The sequence below is a fragment of the Oryzias melastigma genome, linkage group LG16 (assembly GCF_002922805.2).
Source record: "Oryzias melastigma strain HK-1 linkage group LG16, ASM292280v2, whole genome shotgun sequence".
NCBI classification, from domain to species: Eukaryota; Metazoa; Chordata; class Actinopteri; order Beloniformes; family Adrianichthyidae; genus Oryzias; species Oryzias melastigma.
This window is the reverse complement of record NC_050527.1, coordinates 22,563,288-22,588,819: the sequence shown is the minus strand read 5'-3', so window position 1 is coordinate 22,588,819 and position 25,532 is coordinate 22,563,288. Positions and strand designations below refer to the sequence as shown.

Here is a 25,532-nt window from a genome sequence, read left to right as displayed (position 1 = left end):
TAATCTCAATTTTTGATCTGAAAAAAGCACTCACTAGTGTTTTACTTTGAAAACAGGAAGTTTCAACTCTACTTTTTTTGGGAAGATTTGTTTACTTCTGAATCAGCGATCTTAGACGTGAATATTAGTACTCAAATATTTTGGGAATTGATCGTGAGAGTCGGAGTACTCAGGCATTTGTTACAGCTCTGTTCAACAGCTTAGTTTGTCTCTTATTTTTGTAATCTCATTTGCTCATTTTCATGGACTTTCTTTGAGTGACAGAAGGTTTGTTGTGTTAGCATCAGCGCAGGAATAGCCTCCTAGCTTAGTTTACATTTTACTATCTTCTGCTCATTGTCGGACATCTTAAATCCAAAATGCCACCAAATCACAGAAGTTTCCCTCTTTATTGAAAGTGCTTCTTCTTGGGCTGCCTGCATTGATGTTTCTGTCTGTTTCAACTCCAGGGAAACGACTTCAAGCTCGTTCGCGTCCATCGTTCTGCACTCGTGTTGAGTAACGTAAAACATGTCGTAAAACTCGCTTAAGTGCGAATCCATGATCGTGAAGCAGCAAAACCTCAGGACAGAGTTTCTTTGCAAACAATCTCTTTTTAACTTGTGTTCATTTTGACTTGTACACACTGACGAGGCAACACTATGTAATTGTTTCGATCAGCACTAGTTTGAACTGATGATGAATTGCAGTTTTCTAATCAGCAAGCGACTCCTTTAAGAAGAATGTGTTTGTGTTTCCATCTGAACATCTTGTTGTATCTTCACCCATGCAGAGGACTTGATGTCCCTGTTAGATGCAGACATTCACTCAGCCCATCCCAGCGTCATTATCGACGCAGACGCCATGTTCTCCGAGGACATCAGCTACTTTGGTTACCCCTCTTTTAGGCGGTCTTCACTGTCACGACTGGGATCCTCTAGAGGTAAGCTAACAGCTCACTGTACTAATGCAGCAGAGGCTTTGGTGGCAATGGTGATGGCTTTTCCTGTTGTGAAAATGACAGCTCTAACTAAAAGAACAGATATGAAGGCCCCCTCTGGTTTTATGAGAGTATTATCTATAATGGATGCTTTTACTTGACGTTGATAAACTGCAGTTAGAGATGTAAAACCCAGGTTACCTGTGTACTGGACAGTTGTTACTGGCAGAAGCTGATTGTTGGGTAAAATAACTTCTCTGAATTTGTCTGATAAGTGTTTGGTTTTGTGTGCTGCATGCCAACGTAAACACTGTGAGCTCTCTGAGAAAGGCCCGCTAGGCTGAACTGTCTTGTAAAGGACCCCATCAGGCAGTTTCTTATATAAGCCTACATAGCCCACCTGCAGCCCATATGCATGCTTTGTCTCTCTCTGTCTTCCTCCTCCTCTACTTTCCTTTTTTAACAAATGAGTGTGCTCAATGACTCACCCTCTGTTCCTTAGACTCCCGCTCAACCTTCAGTATTGCAGTGGATTGATTATTCTTAAAACTATGTTGACGGGTCTTTCCCAGAGAGTGGCTTATTTCTATCCCACTGGTGTGACCTTATTGCATACCAGTTCTCCTTCTTCCCCTAGAGCGCGACTCAGAGCTGTTGCGTGAGCGCGAGTCTGTATTGAGGTTACGTGAACGCCGGTGGCTTGATGGAGCCTCATTTGACACAGAGCGAGGTTCCACCAGCCGCGAAGGGGAGCCCAGCCTCGACAAGAAGAGCATCCCAGTTCAGAGTCCCGTCTCCCTGGGAGAGGAGCTCCAGTGGTGGCCGGACAAGGTACAGCCAGTACAAACAACTAATGTTGCTTTTAAACTAATCACTACTTCTGTCATTCAAAGACTGTGTTTATTGTGCTCCTTGTGGTCTTATCATTCTCCATCATTGGCACTCTTGTTTTTGTTCATTTTTTTATTGAAAATGTCAATATCAGAACCACTGATTTCTATTCCAGGATGGTGTGAAGTTTGTGAGCATTGGAGCCATGTTCTCAGAGCTGGTAGCGGTCAGCTCCAAAGGAGAGCTCTATCAGTGGAAGTGGAGTGAGCCTGAACCTTACAGAAATCCTCAGGTTGGGAATTAACCTCAAGGAACTTTCAAAGAAAGCCTGAATGTTTTCTTTTTTTTGTGCCTAATTAATGAATTCTTCCCTCTTTTGTTACATCAGAATCCTTCCATTCATCACCCTCGTGCGTCTTTCCTGGGCCTGACCAACGAAAGGGTCACTCTACTGTCTGCTAACAGCATCAGAGCAACTGTAGCCACGGAGACCAACAAGGTAAATGGCTCCCTTGAATAAAGAACCTCAGCCCTTTGACTTGATGGGACTTTTCATCAGCTGATGTTTCGGTTTGTCGTGAAGGTTGCCACCTGGGTGGATGAGACGCTGAGCACCATGGCTTCCAAGCTGGAGCACAGCGCTCAGGCTTTTCCTGAACTACAGGGGGAACGCATGGTTTCACTGCACTGCTGCTCTCTCTACACATGTGCACAGCTGGAGAACAGCCTCTACTGGTGGTAAGAATCTGAGTCCAGATCATTTGCTCCAAGTAAATGGTCCATTAGTCGTTATTTTATATTATATGGTGTCAGGGTGTAGTAAAGTATAAAGTTAAAATGGAATTCTGCTAGCTTTTTGGACTATTTTGGCATCGATTAAGATTTTATGAATTATGACTATTTTGGAGTTTAGCTAATGTTTCAGCTACATATTAGATGTTTTGGCTAACTTGGGCTTTTTTCAGTTTTTTAGGCTAATTTGGCATTTAACTGATATTTTAGCTGGCTATCAGCTTCAGTGTTTTCAGCTATCAATTTCAGCATCTCCTGTAGTCATCATTCTTAAGGCTATTCAAGTGGAGTTGTTGGTAGAGAGGCTCATCTGTAGTGTTGCTGTGAAAACAGATCCAGGGGAAAGTGTGAGACATTTATGTCACTGAGGCCTGCCAAAGACTAATGCATCCTCTTGAAAAACTTGAAAAGCAGATCCGGCCCTCCAGATCATTTTATTTTATTGTTATTAATGACCTGATGTTATCTTGCGCTTAATTCTAACTTGTATAATTTTTACTAAATATATTTTTATGGAGAGTAAAATATTAAAAGTTATTTAAGGTTTAAGTTGATTTATTCTGGAATAATATACCTACCTTTTTATTATTCATAATTATAATACAAAGTTACGGTTTTAAAGTTTAAAAAATTAGCATTCTGATAGCTTTTGGACTGTTTCACAATTTACCAAGATTTTTTAGGCTGTTTTGGAGTTTAGCTAATATTTCAGCTACATGCTAGCTGTTTTGGCTATTTTAGACTTTTTCATTTTTTATGATATTTTGAAATTTAGCCTTTTTTTCAGCTATTTGCAAGCTGTTCTGGCTAGTTTAGGCTATTCCTTTTAATATTTTTGAGGCTGTTTTGGAGTCGGACTAATATTTACACGCTAGCTCTTTTGGCTAATTTAGACTTTTTTAAGGCTAATGTGGCATTTGGCTAATATTTTAGCTGACTATCAGCACTAGCATCTTCAGCAGCCAAATTCAGCTTACAGCATTCACACTAGAATTATCACAGGCAATGCTATATATCTAGTTCATAGTTATGTTAAAAGTTACGTTTTTAAAGTTTGAATAATGTAGTTTTAGAGTGTTCAATAAATATTTTTCCTGTTCAGCCCTTAATCTGAGGTGTGTTTTGGATTTTGGCCCTTTGTGTGATTGAGTTTGACACTCCTGCACTAGACTTGCTGTGTAATTCACAGTGTGTTGTGATTTTATCTGAGACCGAAGTGGATATTTATTTTTCACACGGCTATGTGTCTACAAGGCGTGAGACTGCTGACGGAGCCCAGGGGATCGTCAGAGGGATTTGTCAGATAGTAAAAATGCATTCTGCGTTAGCCCTGTTAGTTTTCATGGGCTAGTTTGATTCATTCTGTTAGCGGTTTTTAACGTGAAGGGTGTTTTCTACAGGGGTGTTGTGCCTTTTAGTCAAAGGAAGAAGATGCTCGAAAAGGCAAGAGCCAAGAACAAGAAGCCAAAGTCCAGTGCTGGCATTTCTTCAATACCCAACATCACAGTGGGAACACAGGTACAAGAAATCATTTTCACTCTCTGTCGTTTTAATATGAACTGAAAAGTTTATTTTACTGGAAAATAAATGTGTTGCTTTCATAACGTTTTCATCAGGTGTGCTTGAGGAATAACCCCCTCTACCACGCTGGTGCAGTGGCCTTTTCTGTCAGCGCTGGAATTCCCAAAGTGGGTGTTCTGCTGGAGTCCGTCTGGAACATGAATGACAGCTGCAGGTTCCAGCTGCGCTCACCAGAGAGCCTCAAGAATATGGAGAAAACCACCAAGACCCAGGAAATCAAGTCAGTCTTTTTATCTCTGAATGTTGAAGCCAGCTCATCTGTAACATCCAACACAGGCTGTAAAGAGTGTTTGTGTCTCCACCCCGGCAGGATGGAAAGCAAACCAGAACTGGTGAAGACTGAGATGGGTCCTCCCCCCTCCCCGGCTTCTACCTGCAGCGATACATCTTCTATTGCTAGCAGCGCCTCTCTGCCCTACAGTATGCGCCTCAGAACTTTCCTGTCTCCCAGGCACAGGCCCAGTTCCGTCCTCGCTGTGGACTCTCATTAGTGCTCTGACTTTGAAGCAGATGGAGCACAGGCTGTTATCAGCACCTCCTTCTCTCCCAGCAAACCCTGATATACGTTATAGTATGAGGAGTGTCTGCTAAATGAATTTAGAATTTTCCAGATAGAGCTAGTTTGATTATTTTTATTAGCAAAACTCTCATTGATGCTGGAAGTTGATGTTTTTTCTTAGCTGAACACCAAACTGTAATACGCACGTGAATACAAGTGTCCTGTCCAAAGAAAAAGGAACCATGATTCATAGCTGACACAGTGTTCTGTTGGCAGAGCGAAGACGTTCCACTCCAGCTCCAAAAGAGGAGGAGAAGGTAAACGAGGAGCAGTGGCCCCTCAGGGAGGTGGTCTTCGTGGAGGACGTCAAAAATGTTCCTGTGGGAAAGGTAGGTGGAGCTTCCAGCTTATTTGTACTGAATGGATCCATTACTTTAAAGGTTTATGGGCTTGTTTCTGGAGCGTTTTAGTCTAAATTGGCTTGTTTAGGGATGACTTAGAACATGTGTCAAAGGCCCGGGGGCCGGATCCGGCCCTCCAGGTAATTCTATCCGGCCCTCCAGATCATTTTATTTTATTGTTATTAATGACCCGATGTTATCTTGTGCTTATTTCTAACTGACAAAATATATTTTTATGGAGAGTAAAATATTGAAAGTTATTTAAGGTTTAAGTTGATTTATTCTGGAATAATATTCCTGACTGTTTATTATTCATAATTATACAAAGTTACGGTTTAAAGTAAAAAAAAAAATGGCATTCTGATAGCTTTTGGACTGTTTCACCATTTTTTAGGCTATTTTGGAGTTTAGCTAATATTTCAGCTACATGCTAACCTAATTTTTTTTTTTTTAGTTTTTTAGGTAAATTTGCCATTTAGTAGCTTTATCAGCTTCAGCATCTTCAACTATCAGCACTAGCATCTTTAGAGGCCAAATTCAGCTTATAGCATTCACACTAGCATTATTGCAGGTAACGCTATACATCTAGCTATCTAGTTCATAATTATGTTAAAAAGTTATGCTTTTAAAGGTTTTGTTTTAGAGTGTTCAATAAATGTTTATCCTGTTCGTCCCGTGACCTAAGATGCGTTTTGGATTTTTGCCCTGTGTGATTGAGTTTGACATCCCTGACTTAGAAGTTACAGTGGAAGTTGTTAACTTTTTTGGACCTTTTTGTAGCTGTTTTGATATAACCACATATATCTGACTGCTCTTTCTTTTGTTCATTCATTAAAACAACAGGTTTAAATGGCAGTTACTACTTTTGGTCTAACAGTTTATATATTTAACCTTTATTTAACAGATATGGTTGTGTGGAGATCAGGATCTCTTTTTCAGAATGTCAGCAGCACTCATCATGAAAATGAAAAGTTTGGACAATAGAGGAAAAACACAAATCCAATGTGAAAAAAAGCTTAAATAAAAAGAAATTAAAAAAAACATGCTGTAGAAAAAGTTCAGACAAGCCCACGAAGAGTTTAGTAGATCAGTCATCCGATGAGAACACCTCTGCATGAAAGAAGCCCACTCTGCTGCGGCATACAGATCACACGGCTGTGAGACAACTGGTTTTTAATGGTTTTAACGGTTTCTATTCCTCAGTTTGAAATAATCATTGGAGAGAAGTTTTTTCTTGTTTTCTCATAAATGCCACTTTTAGTTACGAGAGACAGAATTTATCAGCTGATTCAACATGTTGGAGCTGATTAAATTAGAGGATTTGAAATGTTTCTTTGTGAAGTGTTCTGAGTATTTAATCAAGGAGCAACGACACGACCCCAGCAGATGCAGCAGGGAGGGATTAAATGTGCTGGAGTGACTGTTTCACTCTTTCTTTGTTGTGTTGATTGATATCCTAAAGAATTCTTGTTAATTGGAAGCTGGATCTGCTAATGACTTAATGTTCTAGAATTTTGTAGTGATGCACCAAACACTCGGCAACCGAATGTCTTTGGCCGAATATTACCAACAAAAACAACATTCAGCTTCGGAGGTACTGACGCAGCAGAGTGGCGCGTGATTCTGACACAGGCAACATGCATCAGCAGTCTAGTGCCTACTTTAAAATGTAAAATAAACATTTGTTTTTATTTTTAAAAAGTTGTGTAAGATTTATTCTAGGCTATTCCTGCAATATTTCAAAAATAAAGGTATTCGGTCACTGTTCGGCCAAGCGTTTTATTATTCGGTTTCAGGCAAAAATGTCACTTCAGTGCATCACTAAAGTTTGGTAATGAGATCTTTGAAGTGGTCTGGTTTCTGTTCTCACTGAATTTTTCTTATGATGGAGGACAAATATTAGAAAAATTAAACTTGATTAACTTAATTTCTGAGTATTTCTTTTTTCAAATCTTTGTAGATTAGAAGCAGACAATAGAATTGAAAATGAGCTTATTTGTGATGTAAAAAATACACTAGGTGGGCCACAACCTCCCTGCTCCGAGCTTTCAGCAATGGGGATGGGAAGAGGTGGCGGGGTTGCCCTGCACCATTTGTCCCGCCCACATAGCAGAGGAATATTTCTAAACGGCTCCTTCTGCTCTGCAGAAACTATGTCCTAGAAAACAACCCAAGTTTTTTTGCTTTTGGCGTCATTAGAATAAAAGATGACTGGACTGAGACTTGAAAATAGTTCTTACCTTTTAATAATCTGCAGGTGCTGAAGGTGGACGGTGCATATGTAGCCGTCAAGTTTCCTGGGACCTCCAGCAGCATGAACACCCAGAATTCATCTGCTCCCCCCGACTCAGACCCGTCATCATTGCTGCAGGACTGCAGGCTTCTCAGAATAGATGAGCTGCAGGTAATTGTATAGGATCCACAGCTGCTGCTTGGCCTCCCAGAATGCTGAATTTGACCATATGCTCTCTGTCCTTCTGTGGACTCATGACTGTCATCTCCTTCACCTCACAGGTGGTCAAAACAGGCGGAACTCCCAAAGTTCCAGATTGTTTCCAGCGAACGCCTAAAAAGCTGTGCATCCCAGAAAAGGCTGAGATCCTGGCTGTAAATGTCGACTCAAAAGGTGAGGCTTCTCTATGTGTAGTTCATATGAATGTGACAGATGCTTGATACTGGACTTCTGACAACATCTGATATTTCTCCATTTGTGTGCCCATCTTATGGGCACAAGATTTCACAGAGACGTCAGACAAAATGGGGATGAGGCAGAAATTGTGAATAGTGACGTCCGGTGTTCGGGTTTAGAACGGCAAAGCTGACAGCTGAACGCTGTTTAACACAGTTTGATGTAAATAATACCTTATCGATTTCAACAGAAAAATGTACAATATTTATTTATGAATGTCCTGCTGAACTGTATTTTCATTTCCTGTCTTAGATCGTTCACAAATCTAAATACAAATGTGAATAATCCTTCAATATTTGAGGTTCTATTGAAAATATCGACCTTTCATTTGAGCAGATATTATTCTAATGGGTTCTGTTTTTCTTGATGTTATTAGATAACAAATTAGCCAAAAATGTTAGCATGTTGCATTTTTTTTAAATTAGTAAAAAAAGATAAAGACATAGCCCATGAATATATTTAAAAGCTTGTTGATAATCTAATAAAAAAATAAAGACTTTCTCATTCATTTCTTATGGGGCATATCATTGCTCAGTATTTCAAAAAGTATAAAGCTTATGAATACCAAAAAAACAAGCAGTAATTTCGTGAACAAGCTGAGTGTTTTGATACCAAGATTGCTGAAATCACTGAAGGTGTAATTGAGTTTTTACGTCCAGAAAGGAGCAGGAGAATCACTAAAGTGTGAATGATTACTAAACATTCACACAATCACACAAATCTAGGTAACAATTGGTTTGGTTACCCATCGTTATTTACTTAAAATTGCTTTTAACAGCGTTGAGCGGTTATCTTTGCCGTTCTAAACCTGAAAACTGGAAGTCTCTGCACACTCGCCACTTTGTGTGACGTCACATAAAAATGGTCTATTGCGTCTAAAGGATTGTTTCAGATTTTTGAAGGTCAGTATTGAATTGTGTCTGTCAGGAGTCCACGCTGTGCTGAAAACCGGTAACTGGGTGAGGTACTGCATCTTTGACCTGGCCACAGGCAAAGCGGAGCAGGAGAATAACTTTCCCACCAGCAACCTGGCCTTCCTGGGACAAAGTGAACGCAACGTGGCCATCTTCACTGCAGGACAGGTGAACAGTTTTTCATTTTAAACCCTTTAGCAATGAAGCTGCAGTGTTTATGTTCCTTGGTTTACTGTATTTTTTTTAAATTCTTAACACGATCAACTTAATTCCAGTAGATTCTGAAGGAGAAAAGCGGCACGTAATTCCAGAATCTACTGGAATTACGTTGACATGTTAACTGTTGAAAATCTACAGTATGTTAAAGATTTTGTGTTTAAGTGTCACCAGTTCAGCTGTCAAAGGGTTTAAAAGGCAAAGTGTCAAAGGGTTTAAAAGGCAACACAGTTTCACTGGAAAGCACTCAAGTTAATGTAAATGTTTTCTTCTTTCCTTTTAAGGAGTCTCCCATTGTTCTCCGGGATGGAAATGGCACAATCTATCCCATGGCTAAAGATTGCATGGGTGGCATTCGTGATCCTGACTGGTTGGACCTCCCACCCATCAGCTGTCTGGGAATGGGGGTTCACTCCTTGGCCAATCTCCCATCTAACTCCACCATAAAGAAAAAAGCTGCTGTTATCATCATGGCAGTGGAGGTAAAAGATCCAATTCAGTCCTTTCATTGAAAAATAACGCCTCTCTAATTGTGACCGCTGGTTTAATCTTCACAGAAACAGACTCTGATGCAGCACGTGCTGCGCTGCGACTACGAAGCTTGTCGGCAGTACTTGGTCAACCTTGAGCAGGCCGTACTGCTGGATCAGGGGAGCCAAGCCCTGGAAGCACTTCTGGGCCACCGCTGTGATGGGAACCGGAACATCCTCCATGCTGCCGTCTCTGTTTGTTTCCCTGTTAGCAACAAGGAGACCAAAGAAGAGGAAGGTAAGCTGATGTCTGTTAGTCTTGATGTGAAAGTTGAGTTTGAGTATTTGACCTCTTAATACCCGGTGTCCATATGCAGGGACCTCACATCCTGAGTTGGTTAATTCTGCTAATTATGGTTATGAAGTTTTTAACCAAAATCTCACAACCTAAATGTCTTAAAAAGACATTTTTCATGTTGATCTGAAGCCTTTGTTTCCATGTTAACCTATGGCGTCGGTCACACCAGGCGCGGAGGGTCCTCGCGGTGCAGCGCAACGTTTCGGCGTCTGGCCTATTTTTCCCGCGAGCCGCGAGCGCTCCGCGTCAATACTGGCAGGAAGTTGCATCAAAATACATGAGAAAATCCGGTTTATTTTCTGCAGAAGCGCACGTCGATCGTCGCGGAAAAAAATCACGTCTGGTGTGACCTAGAGAGCGCTGCAAAGTGCCGCGCACTCCGCTCTGCACCGCTTTGCGGCGCTTTTGTGTCCAGTGTGACCCCGGCGAAAAAGTCCCCCCCCCCCCGCCACACACGCACCCATTTAACTGGGGCTTTGTCAAAGGGAAATGATAAATACATATCAAAGGAGTCGGTCTAAAGAGTTTAATGTTCAGCAGACGATGTCCTGGAGTTCTGTCTTTTTCTTGGAGATCTGAGTGATCAAATTGTTTTATTTCAGAAGCTGAAAGGTCTGAAAGAAACACCTTTGCAGAGCGCCTGTCTGCTGTGGAAGCCATCGCCAACGCCATCTCTGTGGTCTCCAGCAACAGCTCTGGAAACAGGACGGGTTCCTCCAGCAGCAGAGGGTATGTGGACATGAACTGTTCTTCTTTTGTTGCAGAAAACTGCATGAAGCAGTATCTCTGTGCATCAACCCCTTTGATAGAAGAAACTCTGAATCGTTGTCGTTTACAAACAGGCTTCGACTGAGGGAGATGATGCGGCGGTCTCTGAGGGCAGCAGGGCTTGGCCGCCATGAGTCCGGCCCATCATCCAGTGACCATCAGGACCCCGTCTCCCCACCCATTGCTCCTCCAAGCTGGGTCCCTGACCCTCCACCAATGGACCCTGGTGTGTGGATAGTTTTTAGAACATCTTGACGGTGACTGATTCTAGCTGAGGCCAAAACTCTCCTGTTTTGGTTCAACAGACGGTGACATTGACTTCATTCTGGCTCCAGCTGTTGGCTCACTCACCACTGCCTCCACGGGAACCAGCCAGGGGCCCAGCACCTCCACCATAGCAGGTACGGGACATTTCTGGCTAAAAAGTTGTTTTTTAAAAAAAACAAAAAAAAAAACAAGAGGAATTAAAAAACAAAAAAAACTGGTCTTGTTGTCTGTCTGTCCAGGACCATCAACTGAGCAGTCCGTGGTGGAGTCCAAAGACAGGAAGGCCAATGCTCACCTCATCCTGAAGCTGATGTGTGACAGCGTTGTTCTGAGGCCACACCTGCAGGAGCTGCTCTCTGCAAAGTACAGTTCACTCTCAAAACATAAAGAGAAACTTCATTTACCACCACTCTGTGTCCGTGTTTACAGACAAAGAGTACATAAATCAATAAGATAAAAACATGGATAGAATGATGAAACAAGGGAAGTTAAAGTTGAAAAAAGTTAAAATCCCATCAGTTGTCACACACCTAGGGGTTTGAAATTTGCTCTCCACTCTCGACCCATCCCCTGGGGGAGGGGTGAGCTGCAGACATAGCCGCGCTCAGGAACCATTTGGTGGTTTAACCTCCCAACCCAACCCCTTAATGTTGAGTCAATCAGAGAGACACTGGGTCCCATATTTTAGTCTTTGGTATGACTTGGCCAGGATTTGAACTCATGCCCTTCCAATCGCAGGGCGGACACTCAACCACAAGGCCACTGAGCTGGAGGGTGGTGGAGTGGTGAGCTTATTCCTGTGATGTAGTCTGAGGGGGGAAATGATGGAGTGTTTTATTGCTTCTCAGGGGCTCCATGATGTGGTATTAGGGTGGGAGGTGTTGTTTCTTGTCTGTTTTAGCCTGGCTAACACCCTATCTACCGTCTGCCACCTCCTCAGTGGAGTTCAGGGAGCAGCCCAGCTCACATCCATGTTGGTTTTAACAGCTGCTAATGCTTCTCATGTGCTGTTGCATCTGTTTGACAGGGATGCCAGAGGAATGACTCCTTTCATGCTGGCTGTCAGCGGTAGAGCCTATCCTGCAGCTATCACTGTGCTGGAGGCCGCGCAGAAAATAGCCAAAGGTGAGCTTATTGCTGTGAGCTCCAGCATTACATTTTAGCTAGAGCCTATCGTTTATTTCATCCTGGAATCATGATTTTAAGTGGTGTTTTAAGTGATGTTTGTGATGCACTTTCCTGTTTCTAGCAGAAACATCAGTGATCTCCAGCCTTTTTCAGGCCAGAGGTCGGTTTAATGTCAGACAGGATTTTCACTGAACAGAAGTTGAGCTCTCTGTGTGCTGACAGACACAACAGCTGCTAGCTCTGTGATTTAACCACTTAGGACCCGAGCTGTTCTTTGAAATGCCTTTTTGTTTTTCTGAGAGAGATAAAAGTTAACAAAAATTAATGACTGTGAAAATAAAACCCAACTTATGATGTTTTAAGATAGTTTGGTGAAACGACCATACATATTGTGTTGACGATAGAAAAGTGTTCATCGTATTAATTCTCTTCTACCGTTTTTATTTTTCATTTTTATTGCTAAACGTTAAAATATGTTTTCCTACCAAGAAACCTGAAACTGTTGTGCTCTTTAAAAATGTTTTTTTTTCAGAGAATAACTGACAATATTGTGATATATATCATTACTGTGATATAGAATATTTTGGTAACACTATATAATAAGATTTCTTAACAAGCTTTTATAGCACATTAACAAACATTGGATAAATACAAAAAAAGCAAAGTAGAGCGTGTTTTCTATGTCACAAATGAGTTCTTTTTCAAACGACTTTTTTGTCTGCTCCTGATTCCCAACAATTTAAATGAAGACATACTCAGAAATTAACTAGGTTAATTTTCTTTATAAATGTCCTCCATCATTAGAATAATGCTACAAGAACATGTTAGAACTGCGTCGTGACTGAGAGATCCGACTCGTGCGTCAAGAATGAGTCTGATGTGGTGCAGGGAATCCAGTAGTTTTCCAAAATCAAACTTCCTTCAAAATCAGATTATAAATAAAACAGAAAAATAGGACTTTTTTTTTTGTTCCTCCCATGGACCGGTACCGGTCTGCAGCCCGGGGGTTGCAGATCGTACTGACATAAAGGACTGTTGTGTTTCATCATCCCTCCTCTGATCCTTCACATGACAGTGGGTGACCCGGCCATGGGAGATAAGGACAGGGCAGATTCTGTGTTCATGGAAATGATTTGCCCCTCGGGTACAAACCCAGATGATTCTCCCCTGTACGTTCTCTGCTGCAACGACACCTGCAGTTTCACCTGGACCGGAGCTGAGCACATTAACCAGGTCGGCCCTCTTTCACTCCAGAAAGTCTTGCTTTCTTAATTTGTCCACAGCTTTCCTTTGAAACTGACCCACTGACATTTTTCTCGACCCCGATTCTGTATTTAGGACATATTCGAGTGTAGAACGTGTGGCCTCCTCGAGTCCCTCTGCTGCTGCACCGAGTGTGCAAGAGTGTGCCACAAAGGACACGACTGCAAGTAAGTCCTAGATTCTGAGTTGCCCTTATTCTGTCTTATTTATAGCTTCCATCAGCAGGTTATAAACTCTTTGTCCTAAATCCGTCCAAATATTTTATTTACATTCTCACCAGGTTGAAAAGGACCTCACCTACAGCCTACTGTGACTGTTGGGAGAAATGCAAATGCAAAACACTAATTGCTGGACAGAAAGCTGCTCGCTTGGATTTGCTGTACAGGTTACTCACAACGACGAACCTGGTCACAACACCAAACAGCAGGTGAGACTTTCACACTTCATTCTCCATTTCCAAATTCATTTCAGCATTTCCAGTGAAGCTTTGTGGATTGTTGCTAATGTGGCGATTCGATTCACGAATCGAACCAGATTCTTACTTTTTAATATGTTTGTTGCTGTGTGTATGACTTTTTACTGGATGTAAGAAAATGTAAATTATTTCTATTGAATCACAATCATTTATACATTTATCTAAAACAGGAGATCAGAATCAACAAAACTGATAAAAACACAAACATTTAAGTAAAAAGAAATTATATTTTTCATTTTAAACACGTTTATTTTATTTTTTTAATTTAATGTTATTTTTTTGTCAAAACTCTGGTTAAGTTCAGCAGTAATCTAAACGACATAAATAGCATAAAAATGATTCTTGTTTTTGATCATTTAACAACAAAATCTGAAAATGTTCTCCACAGTTTTCCATCCTTAAGTTCTAAGCATTACATATTGATGCTGAGCCCGTATGAAAAAAGTATTTCTTTCCGTGGCCGAATCAGTTGATTCCCGTTGATTACATTCAGCAGCATATCAGTGTGAGGCTGCATTTCTGTTTCGGAATAAGCTGGAGTTTCGTTAATTAGATCAACTGTTGAAGAGTTACCATAACAAAAGAATTTAAACACTGGAGCTAGAGCTCATTTTTTCAGAAGTTATGTCAGTGAGCGGACCTTCAGTCTCTGTTTCTGAACATAAAAAATCTCTCGCTACTTTTACTTTGAAAACCAAAAGCTTCACCGACATGAAGATGTGTTGACTTCTGGTAACAGTACTGCTGCTCTTTCGGTTTTGTTGTAGTTCACAAACTTGAAATCCAACATTATTCTGCATTTCAGAGAAAAAATACATTATATTTTACTACACTACTGTATTTTTAAAGATTGAGAATCAACAATCTTGGGCGTCGCGAATATCCATACTTGAATTCTCGGGAGCAGATCGCGAACACCAGAGCACCCAGATACTCGTTACAACTGGGTCTTCTTTTCAAGCATGTAAATTATCAATCATGAGTCTGACTGGTTTCTTCCTGCAGGGGGGAGCATATATTACTGTTCCTGGTCCAGACCGTCGCCAGGCAAAGTGTTGAGCACTGTCAGTACAGACCACCACGCATCAGAGAAGACCGGAACCGCAAAGCTGCTAATGCCGAAGGTTTCTTCCTCTTCACTTCCTCTGCTAATCACACACATTCTGCACATTCACCTCTCCTCCTGCAGTGGTTTAAATGTTTGTTTCTTTTTAATGTTCCTGCAGACTCGGATATGCCTGACCACGACCTGGAACCACCTCGCTTTGCTCAGCTTGCTCTGGAGAGGGTTCTGCAGGACTGGAACGCCCTCAAATCAATGATCATGTTTGGTTCTCAGGAAAACAAAGACCCGTAAGTTTCAGTAAGAGTCTGTTCAGAAAATACAGACGATATGGACGTAGATGTTGGAATTTTCATAAAGAATTCTTCAAGATGGAAAAGTTGCAGATTGAACTTGAATCTCTATAAAAAGATTTTGGATCTTTGGTCATCTGCCCATCACTAAAAGCCTCACGCTCCACATCAGCGGTGAAAGACTCCGCTCGTACATTTCTGGAAACAAAGGTTCTCTCTGTCCTCACGGCTGTTTGAAAAGCTTTGATCTTTGTCCATGAACCTGTAAGGCCACCGTAGTTTTATGTCTTGCTGTTTTTGGTGACATTTTCCAATGCATCTTGGGAAACTGAGTTATCAGATCCAGAGATATGGACGTTTTGGATTTTTTCATCTGTGACTTCATGAAACAGAATCCTTCCTCTCACAGTTTGTTCTGAAGGTGATCTGTACTCGTCTCTGGTTTCCTAGACTTAGTGCCAGCAGCAGAATTGCCCACCTCCTGCCTGAAGAACAGGTCTACTTGAATCAACAAAGTGGCACCATTCGCCTTGACTGTTTCACACATTGCCTCATTGTCAAATGTGCTCCTGACATCACGGTGAGTCCTCTTTTCAATCTGTGAGAAATGAATGAATAAACGTCACTGTTTGTTCATTGTTGTTATTTCTGAAGTGTGTTTTAATCACTGTCTTAATTCTGTATTAGTTCATCGACACGTTGCTGGGTACCCTGGTGAAAGAGCTGCAGAACAAATACACTCCTGGCCGGAGAGAAGAGGCCGTGATTGTTACCAGGAGGTTCCTGCGATCCGTAGCTCGAGTTTTTGTCATTCTCAGCGTGGAGATGGCGTCGTCAAAGAAGAAAAAGTAAGCGCATAGTTTCGTCTTGCACTCACAAGCCGGCACAAGGCTTAGATGTTTCAAGTTTGCCTGAAGTCAAAACCAAAGTGATAGTCTGATACATCTGACAGTAGCTTAACAGGACTTTGTGATACATTCTTCTAATCCTGTCTTCCTCTCCATTCCTTGATTTAGCAACTTCATCCCACAGCCGATTGGGAAATGCCGGCGTGTTTTCCAGGCCCTGCTTCCTTATGCTGTGGAGGAGCTGTGTAACGTGTCGGAGTCGCTCATCGTTCCTGTGCGCATGGGCATCGCAAGACCCACGGCTCCTTTCACTTTGGCCAGCACGAGCATCGACGCGGTTCAGGGCAGCGAGGAGCTATTCTCTGTGGAGCCACTTCCACCAAGACCCTCACCAGACCAGTCAAGCAGGTCAGTTTGGTTTTCGTATAAGGCAGGAGTCTCTAACCTGCAGCTCCAGATCCAAATGTGTCTCTTTTATCTCTCCATGGTGGCTCCTTGGACAAACATAGACTAAGTCATGGAGACGCTGACCCAGCCATGTTGACCGTCAGAGTCAAAAGCTCCTCCAAACCAAAACTATCTAAAGAAAACAAATAAACAAGGCCCGAAAACTAAGACTACCAAGATCCAAACTAAAATAACAAAACCCAGCAGAGTAAGACTGATGAGGACAAAGAGAGGAAAAAGAACAAAAAAAGAATGGAAAACGAAAATATTTTGTATTATGGATTACTTAATTATCATTTATTTAATTTAGATTAGGTAATTGTATACATTGATGTCTGAGGTTCACATAGATGATAAACTATGTAGGTTTTTACATCCTGTTGACCTGAAGACGTCTTGTTTGATCAACTCTACCTCCAGAATGAACAGATTTATATACAAAGAAAAACTTTGGTAAAAAGTTTGATCTTTTATGAGTTAAAATCACATATTATCTTATGCTGAACAACACTGGTTACTAGCTGTTCAGAACTGCAATGAGATGATCCTGTTTGGCACAGAGCGTCTTTTATTTTGAACATAAGTTATTTCAGCTTCTGTCAAACGTAAAAAAAAAACAAAAAAACACACATTATGTGAGATGGTAGGTTCTATTTTATTTTTTTGCTTTTGTTCATGCAAAAAAGCCATAATTCATATTATATTAAGAAAAGGTCATGAATGCAAATCCAAATTTCTTAAACGTTAAAGTAAGACTATGCGACTCCTAGGTTTTGATCAGTAGAAAACAAGCCCAGGTGGCTGTTTTACTGTCAAAGGTTGCAGACCCCTGGTATAAGGAAACAAAAATATGTATAAATATATTTTTTGAATGAAATCATTGTTTTTTTTAATTTCCAGCTCCAGCCAAACGGCTGCCTCCTACATCATCAGAAACTCCCAACCCCGCCGCAGCAGCCAATCCCAGCCTGTCAGAGGACGAGACGAGGAGCAGGACGACATCGTATCAGCTGATGTGGAGGAGGTGAGGGCATCAGAGTCTTATTCAGAATTAAATGAGCCTTTGATGTCATTCACTGCACGCTGGAGAAAGACTCCAGTAATCACCCCCAGAAAGCCTGCACTTTTATGCATGGTTCGTATCTGTTCGCTGAATCAAACCTGGTGAGTTTAGAGTCTTTTGACATTAAATGTTGGTGCATATGCAGCAGTAAACTGTCCTCATTAGTAAACATCAAATCAGTGTTAATTTTGACGGAGAATTTTAATTTGGTTTTAGTCATAGTCTTTTGACTAAAATAGGGTTTAGTTTTAGTCACAATTTAGTCATGTTGATTCTATTAATTTTAGTCAATTTTAGTCGACTAAATTACAGCAGATATTTAGTCGACTAAAACATAGAATAAAGGTAAAGCATTCTAATGAAATTTACTGTGATCGCATGGATAACAGACAATGATTTTACTAATTTGTAAAAAAATGTTTCTACTTCACTTTGCTTTCCAAATGTGTCATTTCTGGGAACTCAGCTTCAACTTAAAACGCATTTAAAAAAAAAAAAAAGTATTATAAATCCATCCCATTTCCAATCAGAAAGTGTCTATTCGTACGTAATTTTCAAAAATCGTGCAGCCAGTGCTAAACTTTTTTCTTAGTCGCACTGACCCAGAGTAAAGGGTTAAGGTTAGGATTATGGTTATGGTTAGGGTTAAACAAGCAAATGTTTCCTGAGTGCTGCTGTCTCTGCAGCTCACGGCTCCACCAGGGGATGGGTCAAATGTGGAGAACACATTTACACATTTAGGAGTGTGACAGTTAATGGGACCTCAACCTGAAGTTTAATTTTAAATACGTGCGGCCAACAAAAAAACAAAAAAAAAAAACCCAGCCTTGGACAAACTTAATATGCGTGCCGGAAATGCAGCAACGGAATCTTGGCTGCAAGTGTTTATGTGTGAACAAAACGTGAATTTCCCTCATATTCTGTGCTGGTAACATGTAAATATGTGTAAATAACATCAGCCTTATTATAAATGTCTGAACATTAAAATAAATAAATAAATAAATAAAAATCAAAAACTTGTATTGAGGAGGTAGTCAAGTGTAAAAATGGATTAAAAAACATTCACTAGGGAGTAAGCTGTCCAGGACACGTGTGAGCATGTTATATGTGCTTGACCAGCATGTCTGTGGTGAACTGTAATACCACCGCCAGGCAAAAGAGGGCGCTGCTGTCATGTAAGACGTGGTGGAGTTGGAGATCAAAACGTTGACTGATTGTGGATCTGAAGAAGCAGCGGAGCTGCTAGCTCTCGGAAATACACAACAACATCGATTTATAACTTTACAAACGTCATGCTAAAACAATAAAGTCAGACTTACATTTAAATGTAAATCTCTGAGCTTCAGAGCTTCACCCGCGTGAAGAAAAGCGCTTCTCCACCGCGCAGTACCGGCGCTAGTTAGCTTGGCTAGAGTAACCCCTTAAAACAACCATGTCAGATAATCCAACTCTTTAAAATGCAACAACAGTTTGAAGGGTCGGGGAGAATTAGGATTCAGCCCAATACGCTGGAAATAATCGTGTTTGTATGTTTACCTTTGCTGGATTTCAGGCTGGCTTGTCTGCAAACGTCGCTTCAGGTTTTCTTGTGTTTTTGCCTGTGATGGTCGCTCCACACAACGTCTTGTTGAGGGTGGCGTTAAATATAACATTTGTCCATATATGTACTCTTATTTTTCTACCTGGTATAGACATTTTTCACCTATATCAAACAGTTCATTGAATTAGCGTCTTCCCAGGCGGGCTGCAGGGCTCTGTGTTCTGATTGGATCGCTCTGCATTGGCTCCCGCCCTCCTCCACCAGCAGTCATTATGATTGGATGTCGTCTTCGAAGAGCATTTTCGTTTCGTTTTTTTTCGTTGACGAAAAAGTCTATCAATGTAAAGTTTTTGTGTCTGGGCAGGAGTTTTTGTTTCGTTTTCGTTTCGTTTTCGTTGGGTGAAAAATGTCGTTGACGAAGACGATGACGAAAATTTTTCGTCAACGAAATTAACACTGCATCAAATGAGGTTTTATGATCAAATGAATCCTTTTTTTTTTATTTACAATTTAATTTGATTTCATTAATATAAGATTTGTTTTTTAAACGACTCTGTTGAAAACCAGTTTTCTTAATAAAAGCTCTTTAGCTAGTGGATTGTTACTTGGGTGACAGTCAGTTCTGATCTTAAACCAAGATCAACAATTCACCAATAAAACTGTGATTCTTACAGTTATATTTTACTATTGAATGGTTTCTTTATGTCTTATTACTGATTGTATGGAAATTAAAAAACAATTTAATCACCATCATTTATACTTTATTAGAACATGAGATCAAAATCAACATTAGATAAAAGCACAGAGATTTAAAAAATAAATATTTACAATTTTAAATAATGTTTTACTCAATAATGCTTCCATCAACTTCCTGGTTAATTTCACCAGGAAACAAATCCTAAATGCCACTGTTGATCATTTATCCTGAAAATGTTCTCCACAGTTTGTCCGTTCTTAGGCCATGTCCACACGTAGCCGGGTATTTCTACAAACGCATATCTGCTGACCTCCGTTTTTAGAAAAAGTGTTGCGTCCACACATGATCGTTTTAAAAATAATTCCATCCACACATCCCCGCATACTTGCACTCTTGGACGCGGTTATGAGCTTGCCAGAACAGTAGTTGGCAGTGTTTTCTTGAAAGTCAGTGTAAATCTATCCAATCAGAGCACTCCTTTTTGTGTTGTCATTTCATCCGGGAGGACGACTTCCAGCTCAAAGTTCTCCCACCAGCTGGCGGTGCGTCCAGGTCGGACCCAAAATCTCCGACGGCGTCTTTCTCGAGTGACATGCCTTCGAGGAGGAGGAGGAGGGGATATTTGGTGTAAAATAGCCGACTGCAAAGCGCTTCTTCTCCTTTGCTCCTCGACAAGAAGCTGTAATTGAGTTAGTTAAAAAAAAGCAAGTAAAAAGCGCCTGTATCAGGGTAATAAGTAACACACTCCTCGGGTCCATGCTGACCACTGTCTGACATAAACAACGGCGCATCTATGACGAGATGCATTAATTGTCGCAAAAAGTGACGTTTAAAAACGTAAATCACCGGTTATTCATGTCCACACTAAGACGCAAAACCGGAGTTTTCCAAAATCTTCACTTTGGCCGGAGTTTTCCAAATGCACCGTTTTCAGTGACTGAAACCTCCGGTTTCGTGTGGATGATGGGCCAAAACGTATAGAAATATATTGGTTTTAGCAGATACCCGCCTACGTGTGGACAAGGCCTTAGTTTAGCTGACTGAAATAGTTTCAAGCAGATAGTAAATGAAGACACAGAAACAGCTCAGTAACAATGACTGGAACAACTAGAAAACACTCGGTCACTCCATCTGACAGCACGGTTTCCAACAGACTAAAACCTCCACACTGAATATTTTAGGCTATTTAAAAGTTTAGCTATTTTTTTCAGATACGAGCCCAGTCTCAGTAAAATGCGTACATATTCCACGATTTGGGAAATACCGTGTATAATATACGCCAAAACCGGTTTTTGCGTGCATATAATACGCGCGGTCCTAAATGTGTTAAAATGTGTTTTCCACGTTTGACACGTCCCCTGGTGGAGGCGTGAGCATCACAGACAGCCCCACTAACGAACAATTTGCTTTTCTAACCCTAACCATAACCGTAATCCTAACCTTAACCAGGAACGACGTCATTTAGAAAAGAGCCGGAGGATTTCTGACCACGTGATCAAAACGAAACCTAAAAAGTCGTGTATATTGTACGCCGGCGCAACCTATTCTCAATCATTGTGTATCATATGCACGCAAAAAGCGTGTTTGATGTATATTATACACGGTATTTCAGAGTGCAAAGTCGTGGCATATGTACGCATTGTACTGCGACCAGGTTGCAGATACATACTAGCTGTTTTGGTTGATTTAGGATCTTTTTTTTCCAGTTTTTTTGGCTAATTTGGGATTTAGCCTCAGCTATTAATTTCTGCATCTTCAGCGGCCAAATTCAGTTTACAGAATTCACACTAGCATTATCACAGGTAATGCTATATATCTAGTTCATAACTATGTCTAATTTACAATTTTAAAGTTTTAAAAATGTAGTTTTAGAGTGTTTAATAAATGTTTATCCTGTTCGGCCCGTGACCTAAGATTTGTTTTAGATTTTGGCGCCTTATGTGATTAAGTTTGACACTGCCGTATTAAAACAACCCAAAATTATAAAAAGGAAAAAGGCACCAGATTCAATAAACTAATACATTACCTAAAAGTTTCATAACACTTTTATTTTCTAGTCTCTGAAGGGATTGACATAAGATTCAATTCATATTGGAAAAAACAAAGGTTTGGGCTTATTTTAAAAAAACATTTGTAAATGGAAAATTTTTCTAAAACAATAAAATTGTTAAACAAAAACTGAATAATTTTATCTTTAGTAATACAACAAAATTGAAATATCCTGAGGTTCAGGAGAACAATCAGACCGATCTACACTTCTTCTGCGCTGCTGTTCGTAGCAAATACTGATGAACACCTACACTTCCCTCTAGTGGTTGTTAGTGTGAAAATAACCAATATTTGAGCCTATTTATTCCTTTAACATCACATATGTCACACTGGAGTATAAGACTGACCCTCTGCCAAACTACGCCAAAAAGTGACTTATATTCCAAAAATATGGTCATCAATATTCCATTTTCTGTGATCGTTTTTTTCCCTCCTCCCAAAGCCGGCCCTCGAGGTCCACACGAGCCAAACCGTGGAGCGCTTTCTGATGAGCGTGCTTGTTTGTCGATATGATCAGGTTGTTTTCTTCAGGTTGAAGTTGTGGAGGGAGTAGCAGGAGAAGAAGACCACCACGATGACCAGGAAGAGCAGGGAGAGGAAAATGCGGAGGCGGAGGGTCAGCACGATGAGCACGACGAGGACGGTGAGCCACTTGTTTCATTTATGTTCTGCAACTGCTCCCACTGAAGGCAGCCCTGCAGACCCTGGTGTGTACATCCTGTTAACATGTTGTTCTGGTTCCTATTGTAGGAAGTGACATGGAGCTGGACCTTCTGGCAGCAGCTGAAACTGAGAGTGACAGTGAAAGTAACCACAGTAATCAGGATAACGCCAGCGGTCGCAGGAGTGTTGTCACTGCAGCCACCGCTGGCTCTGAAGCAGGTTGGTTCAGCTCGTCCATACAGACCTGATATAAAGACTTCCTCTTTGACTTTATTGTTTAACAATTATTTTATTTGCAAAAACTTCCCCAACCTTTGATTTAAAGTCTTGACAGCTGTAGTGTATTTGTGTAACTGGTTCCATCCTGAATCAGCTTGATTTGTGTTAGGAGAGCTAATCATACAGCCGACAAACTGGTCTGTGGCTGAATGCTGGATGTATTTCGTTTGCAGGCAGTAGGGTGTCCTTGGCATTTCCTATTTTTGGTATGAGCTCCTCTTTACTTTAATGCACACACAGATGTCAGGGCCAGAGTGAACTTGCAAAGTGCACACACTTCTTCCTGAGAGTCCCTCCAGTCCGCCCCCTCCTCACGTGTCACTGTGATGCGTCTCATTTGAAACTAACGCAGTTCCTCTTAACACGTCTTGCTGATTTTTGGCCCACATAACAATCTGCTTGTAGCTCTTCATTAAATGGTGTGGTGTTTAAATTCTCCTGGTTGAGTAAAAAGTCTGACTAATAATAATGGTGTTTTATTTCCCCTGAGTATTTTGGGGGGCTCAGCTGTTTGTTCTGTATTGTTGAAGCTGGAAAAAAGGTTTATTGACTTGAGTTTGGGTTCATCAGCAGAGAATGCGGCTGTCGTGTGGACCTGAACCGTTGATGTTGTCACTAGAGCTGGGTATCAATAATAATTCGATTCACTATTTTGTAAACATTTTTTTTTTTTGATCCATTCAATTCGATTCAATTCAATTTTGAGTTTACACATTTAGATACATTTGTTTAGAAATACATCAATAATCTACTACTTAATTTGAATATATTCATATTAATGATCCAGTTCACATACTGTAAATGTATCAGTGAAATAACGAGATTGTTAATATCATCCAGTGTTACATGGATTCTCTAAAGGAGAAGTTCTAACTAAAATGTTCAGATCATTAACATTGGAAACATTGTTCTGCTTCTCCTGGAGGACGTTTCAGTTTGGTCACTAGGTGGAGCTTGCACTGTAGAATTACGCCTTATTGTAGAAGAAGAAGAAAGTATGAGGAAAAAAACTACGTTTTAGACCACAAATAGTTACTTAAAAAAAATATTTCCTTAAAAGAGTTTAGAAAATTCATGCATGTGAGTTTAAAAAGATGTTCATTTAGTCATCAATATATGTTTAAGTCAACCGAGTGTTAGCATTAGCTGTCCTATGGGGAATTCCATTAAATGTTAGCATCAAGCTAGTAGACTTTAGCTTTACGTGCAAAATCAATCTATATTTTTATGAATCAATTATTGATCTATCAAGCTTGGATCAATTTAAATTAATTCATCGGTTTTATAAACCCAGCCCTAGTTCCTTGTACTGTTACCTTGTTAATTAGAGGGAGGTACATTCTAAAAATAAACTGTGATCGGTGAAATCCATGAAGTAGAATTATAGATGTTTTAAGGCTGTAAAACTCCTCTCTATGCACTTTTACAGTTTTCTCAGACAGACATGAATGTTTACACACTTTTCTCTCTTGCTTAAACTCTCAAAGATTAAACCTTCATAGAAAAATAAGTCCAGGATTTTTGAATGAAGACAAAGATCTGATTGTGATTGTGTGATTAAGATTTATGTAGATCTGGCAAACTGAATCCATTCTGTACAGGAGACATGGAACAGACAAGGTTTGTTGATGGTCTGCAGCCAACCAGGATCTGAAACCCAGTGCACTATCAAAAATGTCAGGTTAAATTGTGATGGCATAAATCTGCCACTCAGCAAGGCAGCGAAAGATGAACCACAATATATCGTGGCATCTCTGTAATGAGAAGAAAGACAACTAAAAGCAATAAAAACCACTGGAGAGGAGAGTCCTGCTCTGCCTCTAGGGCAGGGTTCAGTTCCCTCATGTGTATCAAAGTGTGCTTGGGCAAGACCCTGAACCTCATGTTGCTCCCAATGGGCTGGTTGGCCCTTTGTAGGGGCATGAATGTTTGTGAGCGCTGTAGCTAGAAAAGTCCTCCGTTCACCGTTTCTTTCCTGGCCTCTTTCCTTCTCTCCAGGTTTAGGTCAAGTGGTCGACGGTACAGCTCAACATGGGGAAGCAGAACAGCAAGCTCCGACCTGAGGTGATGCAAGACCTGCTGGAGAGCACCGACTTCACCGAGCACGAGATTCAGGAGTGGTACAAGGGCTTCCTGAGGGACTGCCCCAGCGGGAACCTCTCCATGGAAGAGTTCAAGAAGATCTACGGAAACTTCTTTCCCTACGGAGATGCTTCCAAGTTTGCTGAACACGTCTTTCGCACTTTTGACGCCAACGGCGACGGGACAATAGATTTCAGGGAGTTTATCATTGCGCTGAGCGTGACGTCACGCGGAAAGCTGGAGCAGAAGCTGAAATGGGCCTTCAGTATGTACGACCTGGACGGGAACGGCTACATCAGTAAAGCTGAGATGCTGGAGATTGTACAGGTTAGTGTCATCTGGATTCAAATGCACATAATCTGACATCACAGCTGGTTTAGATGTGTCTATTATTGACATATCCTTGTGTTCACACCAACAGTGAACAAGCTTTCTTGTTTTTTAAACTCTGCATGTCTTCTCCATCATATCCATCTCAAATAGAAAAAATAAACATGTGCAGCACACCGCCGTAAATACTAGTCACCACAATGTGGCTGTTGGTATCAGACCTGGTTTGTTCTGCTCTCTCTTATCTGTTGACATACCTGCTACACCTCTGATGAAGCCTGAAGCTCTGATGTTAACTGGACTCCTGCAGGTGCAGCGGTCATGGATGCTGTTGCAGGATGACTGTCTTGTCTTTTAGAGCAGTGGTTCCAAGCCCCTGGTCCGCGGGCCGGCACCAGTCACTTGGTTCAGGGCTTCAGACAGAAAAAGCAAATAAATGCCCTAGCTTTTAGTTGATTTTCTGATCCTGAAGGAAGTTTTATTTTGAAAAACTCCCAGATTCCGATCACAACATCCGTCTTGGTCACGTGACTCAAAGCAGCTAACTAGCAGAGAATGAAGATTCCATCAAATACAGTTGCTGATTTGTTGAAACTTGTAAAAAGGA

At 40.9% G+C, this 25,532-nt stretch overlaps 2 protein-coding genes across 7 annotated transcripts in view; both read left to right on the top strand.

Annotated features, from left to right (window-relative positions):
• ubr5 (ubiquitin protein ligase E3 component n-recognin 5) overlaps positions 1-25,532 on the top strand; it is a 56,931-nt gene that overhangs the window by 13,023 nt on the left and 18,376 nt on the right. For 5 of the 6 annotated variants that reach the window (XM_024289023.2, XM_024289020.2, XM_024289025.2 and 2 more), the window contains exons 8-37: positions 773-922; positions 1,539-1,750; positions 1,926-2,042; positions 2,139-2,249; positions 2,334-2,488; positions 3,943-4,060; positions 4,159-4,343; positions 4,434-4,543; positions 4,899-5,011; positions 7,281-7,427; positions 7,538-7,649; positions 8,640-8,794; positions 9,127-9,324; positions 9,400-9,610; positions 10,273-10,399; positions 10,513-10,664; positions 10,744-10,839; positions 10,945-11,068; positions 11,733-11,830; positions 12,909-13,066; positions 13,172-13,263; positions 13,377-13,523; positions 14,577-14,695; positions 14,798-14,924; positions 15,378-15,507; positions 15,615-15,775; positions 15,944-16,183; positions 17,123-17,246; positions 22,103-22,214; positions 22,322-22,453. In XM_024289023.2, coding sequence (XP_024144791.1) covers positions 773-922; positions 1,539-1,750; positions 1,926-2,042; positions 2,139-2,249; positions 2,334-2,488; positions 3,943-4,060; positions 4,159-4,343; positions 4,434-4,543; positions 4,899-5,011; positions 7,281-7,427; positions 7,538-7,649; positions 8,640-8,794; positions 9,127-9,324; positions 9,400-9,610; positions 10,273-10,399; positions 10,513-10,664; positions 10,744-10,839; positions 10,945-11,068; positions 11,733-11,830; positions 12,909-13,066; positions 13,172-13,263; positions 13,377-13,523; positions 14,577-14,695; positions 14,798-14,924; positions 15,378-15,507; positions 15,615-15,775; positions 15,944-16,183; positions 17,123-17,246; positions 22,103-22,214; positions 22,322-22,453 — 4,233 coding nt within the window. The remainder of the gene's footprint in view (positions 1-772; positions 923-1,538; positions 1,751-1,925; positions 2,043-2,138; positions 2,250-2,333; positions 2,489-3,942; positions 4,061-4,158; positions 4,344-4,433; positions 4,544-4,898; positions 5,012-7,280; positions 7,428-7,537; positions 7,650-8,639; positions 8,795-9,126; positions 9,325-9,399; positions 9,611-10,272; positions 10,400-10,512; positions 10,665-10,743; positions 10,840-10,944; positions 11,069-11,732; positions 11,831-12,908; positions 13,067-13,171; positions 13,264-13,376; positions 13,524-14,576; positions 14,696-14,797; positions 14,925-15,377; positions 15,508-15,614; positions 15,776-15,943; positions 16,184-17,122; positions 17,247-22,102; positions 22,215-22,321; positions 22,454-25,532) is intronic. The other variant, XM_036216106.1, reaches the window with a different exon arrangement.
• Positions 24,515-25,116, top strand: LOC112156719 (neurocalcin-delta A-like). Its single transcript, XM_024289027.2, has one exon. The coding sequence runs from the start codon at positions 24,545-24,547 to the stop codon at positions 24,956-24,958; it is 414 nt and encodes a 137-aa protein (XP_024144795.1). The 5' UTR covers positions 24,515-24,544; the 3' UTR covers positions 24,959-25,116.

Coding starts and splice junctions, on each gene's coding strand:
- LOC112156719 (XM_024289027.2), top strand. CDS start 24,545: ATGGGGAAGCAGAACAGCAAGCTCCGACCTGAGGTGATGCAAGACCTG.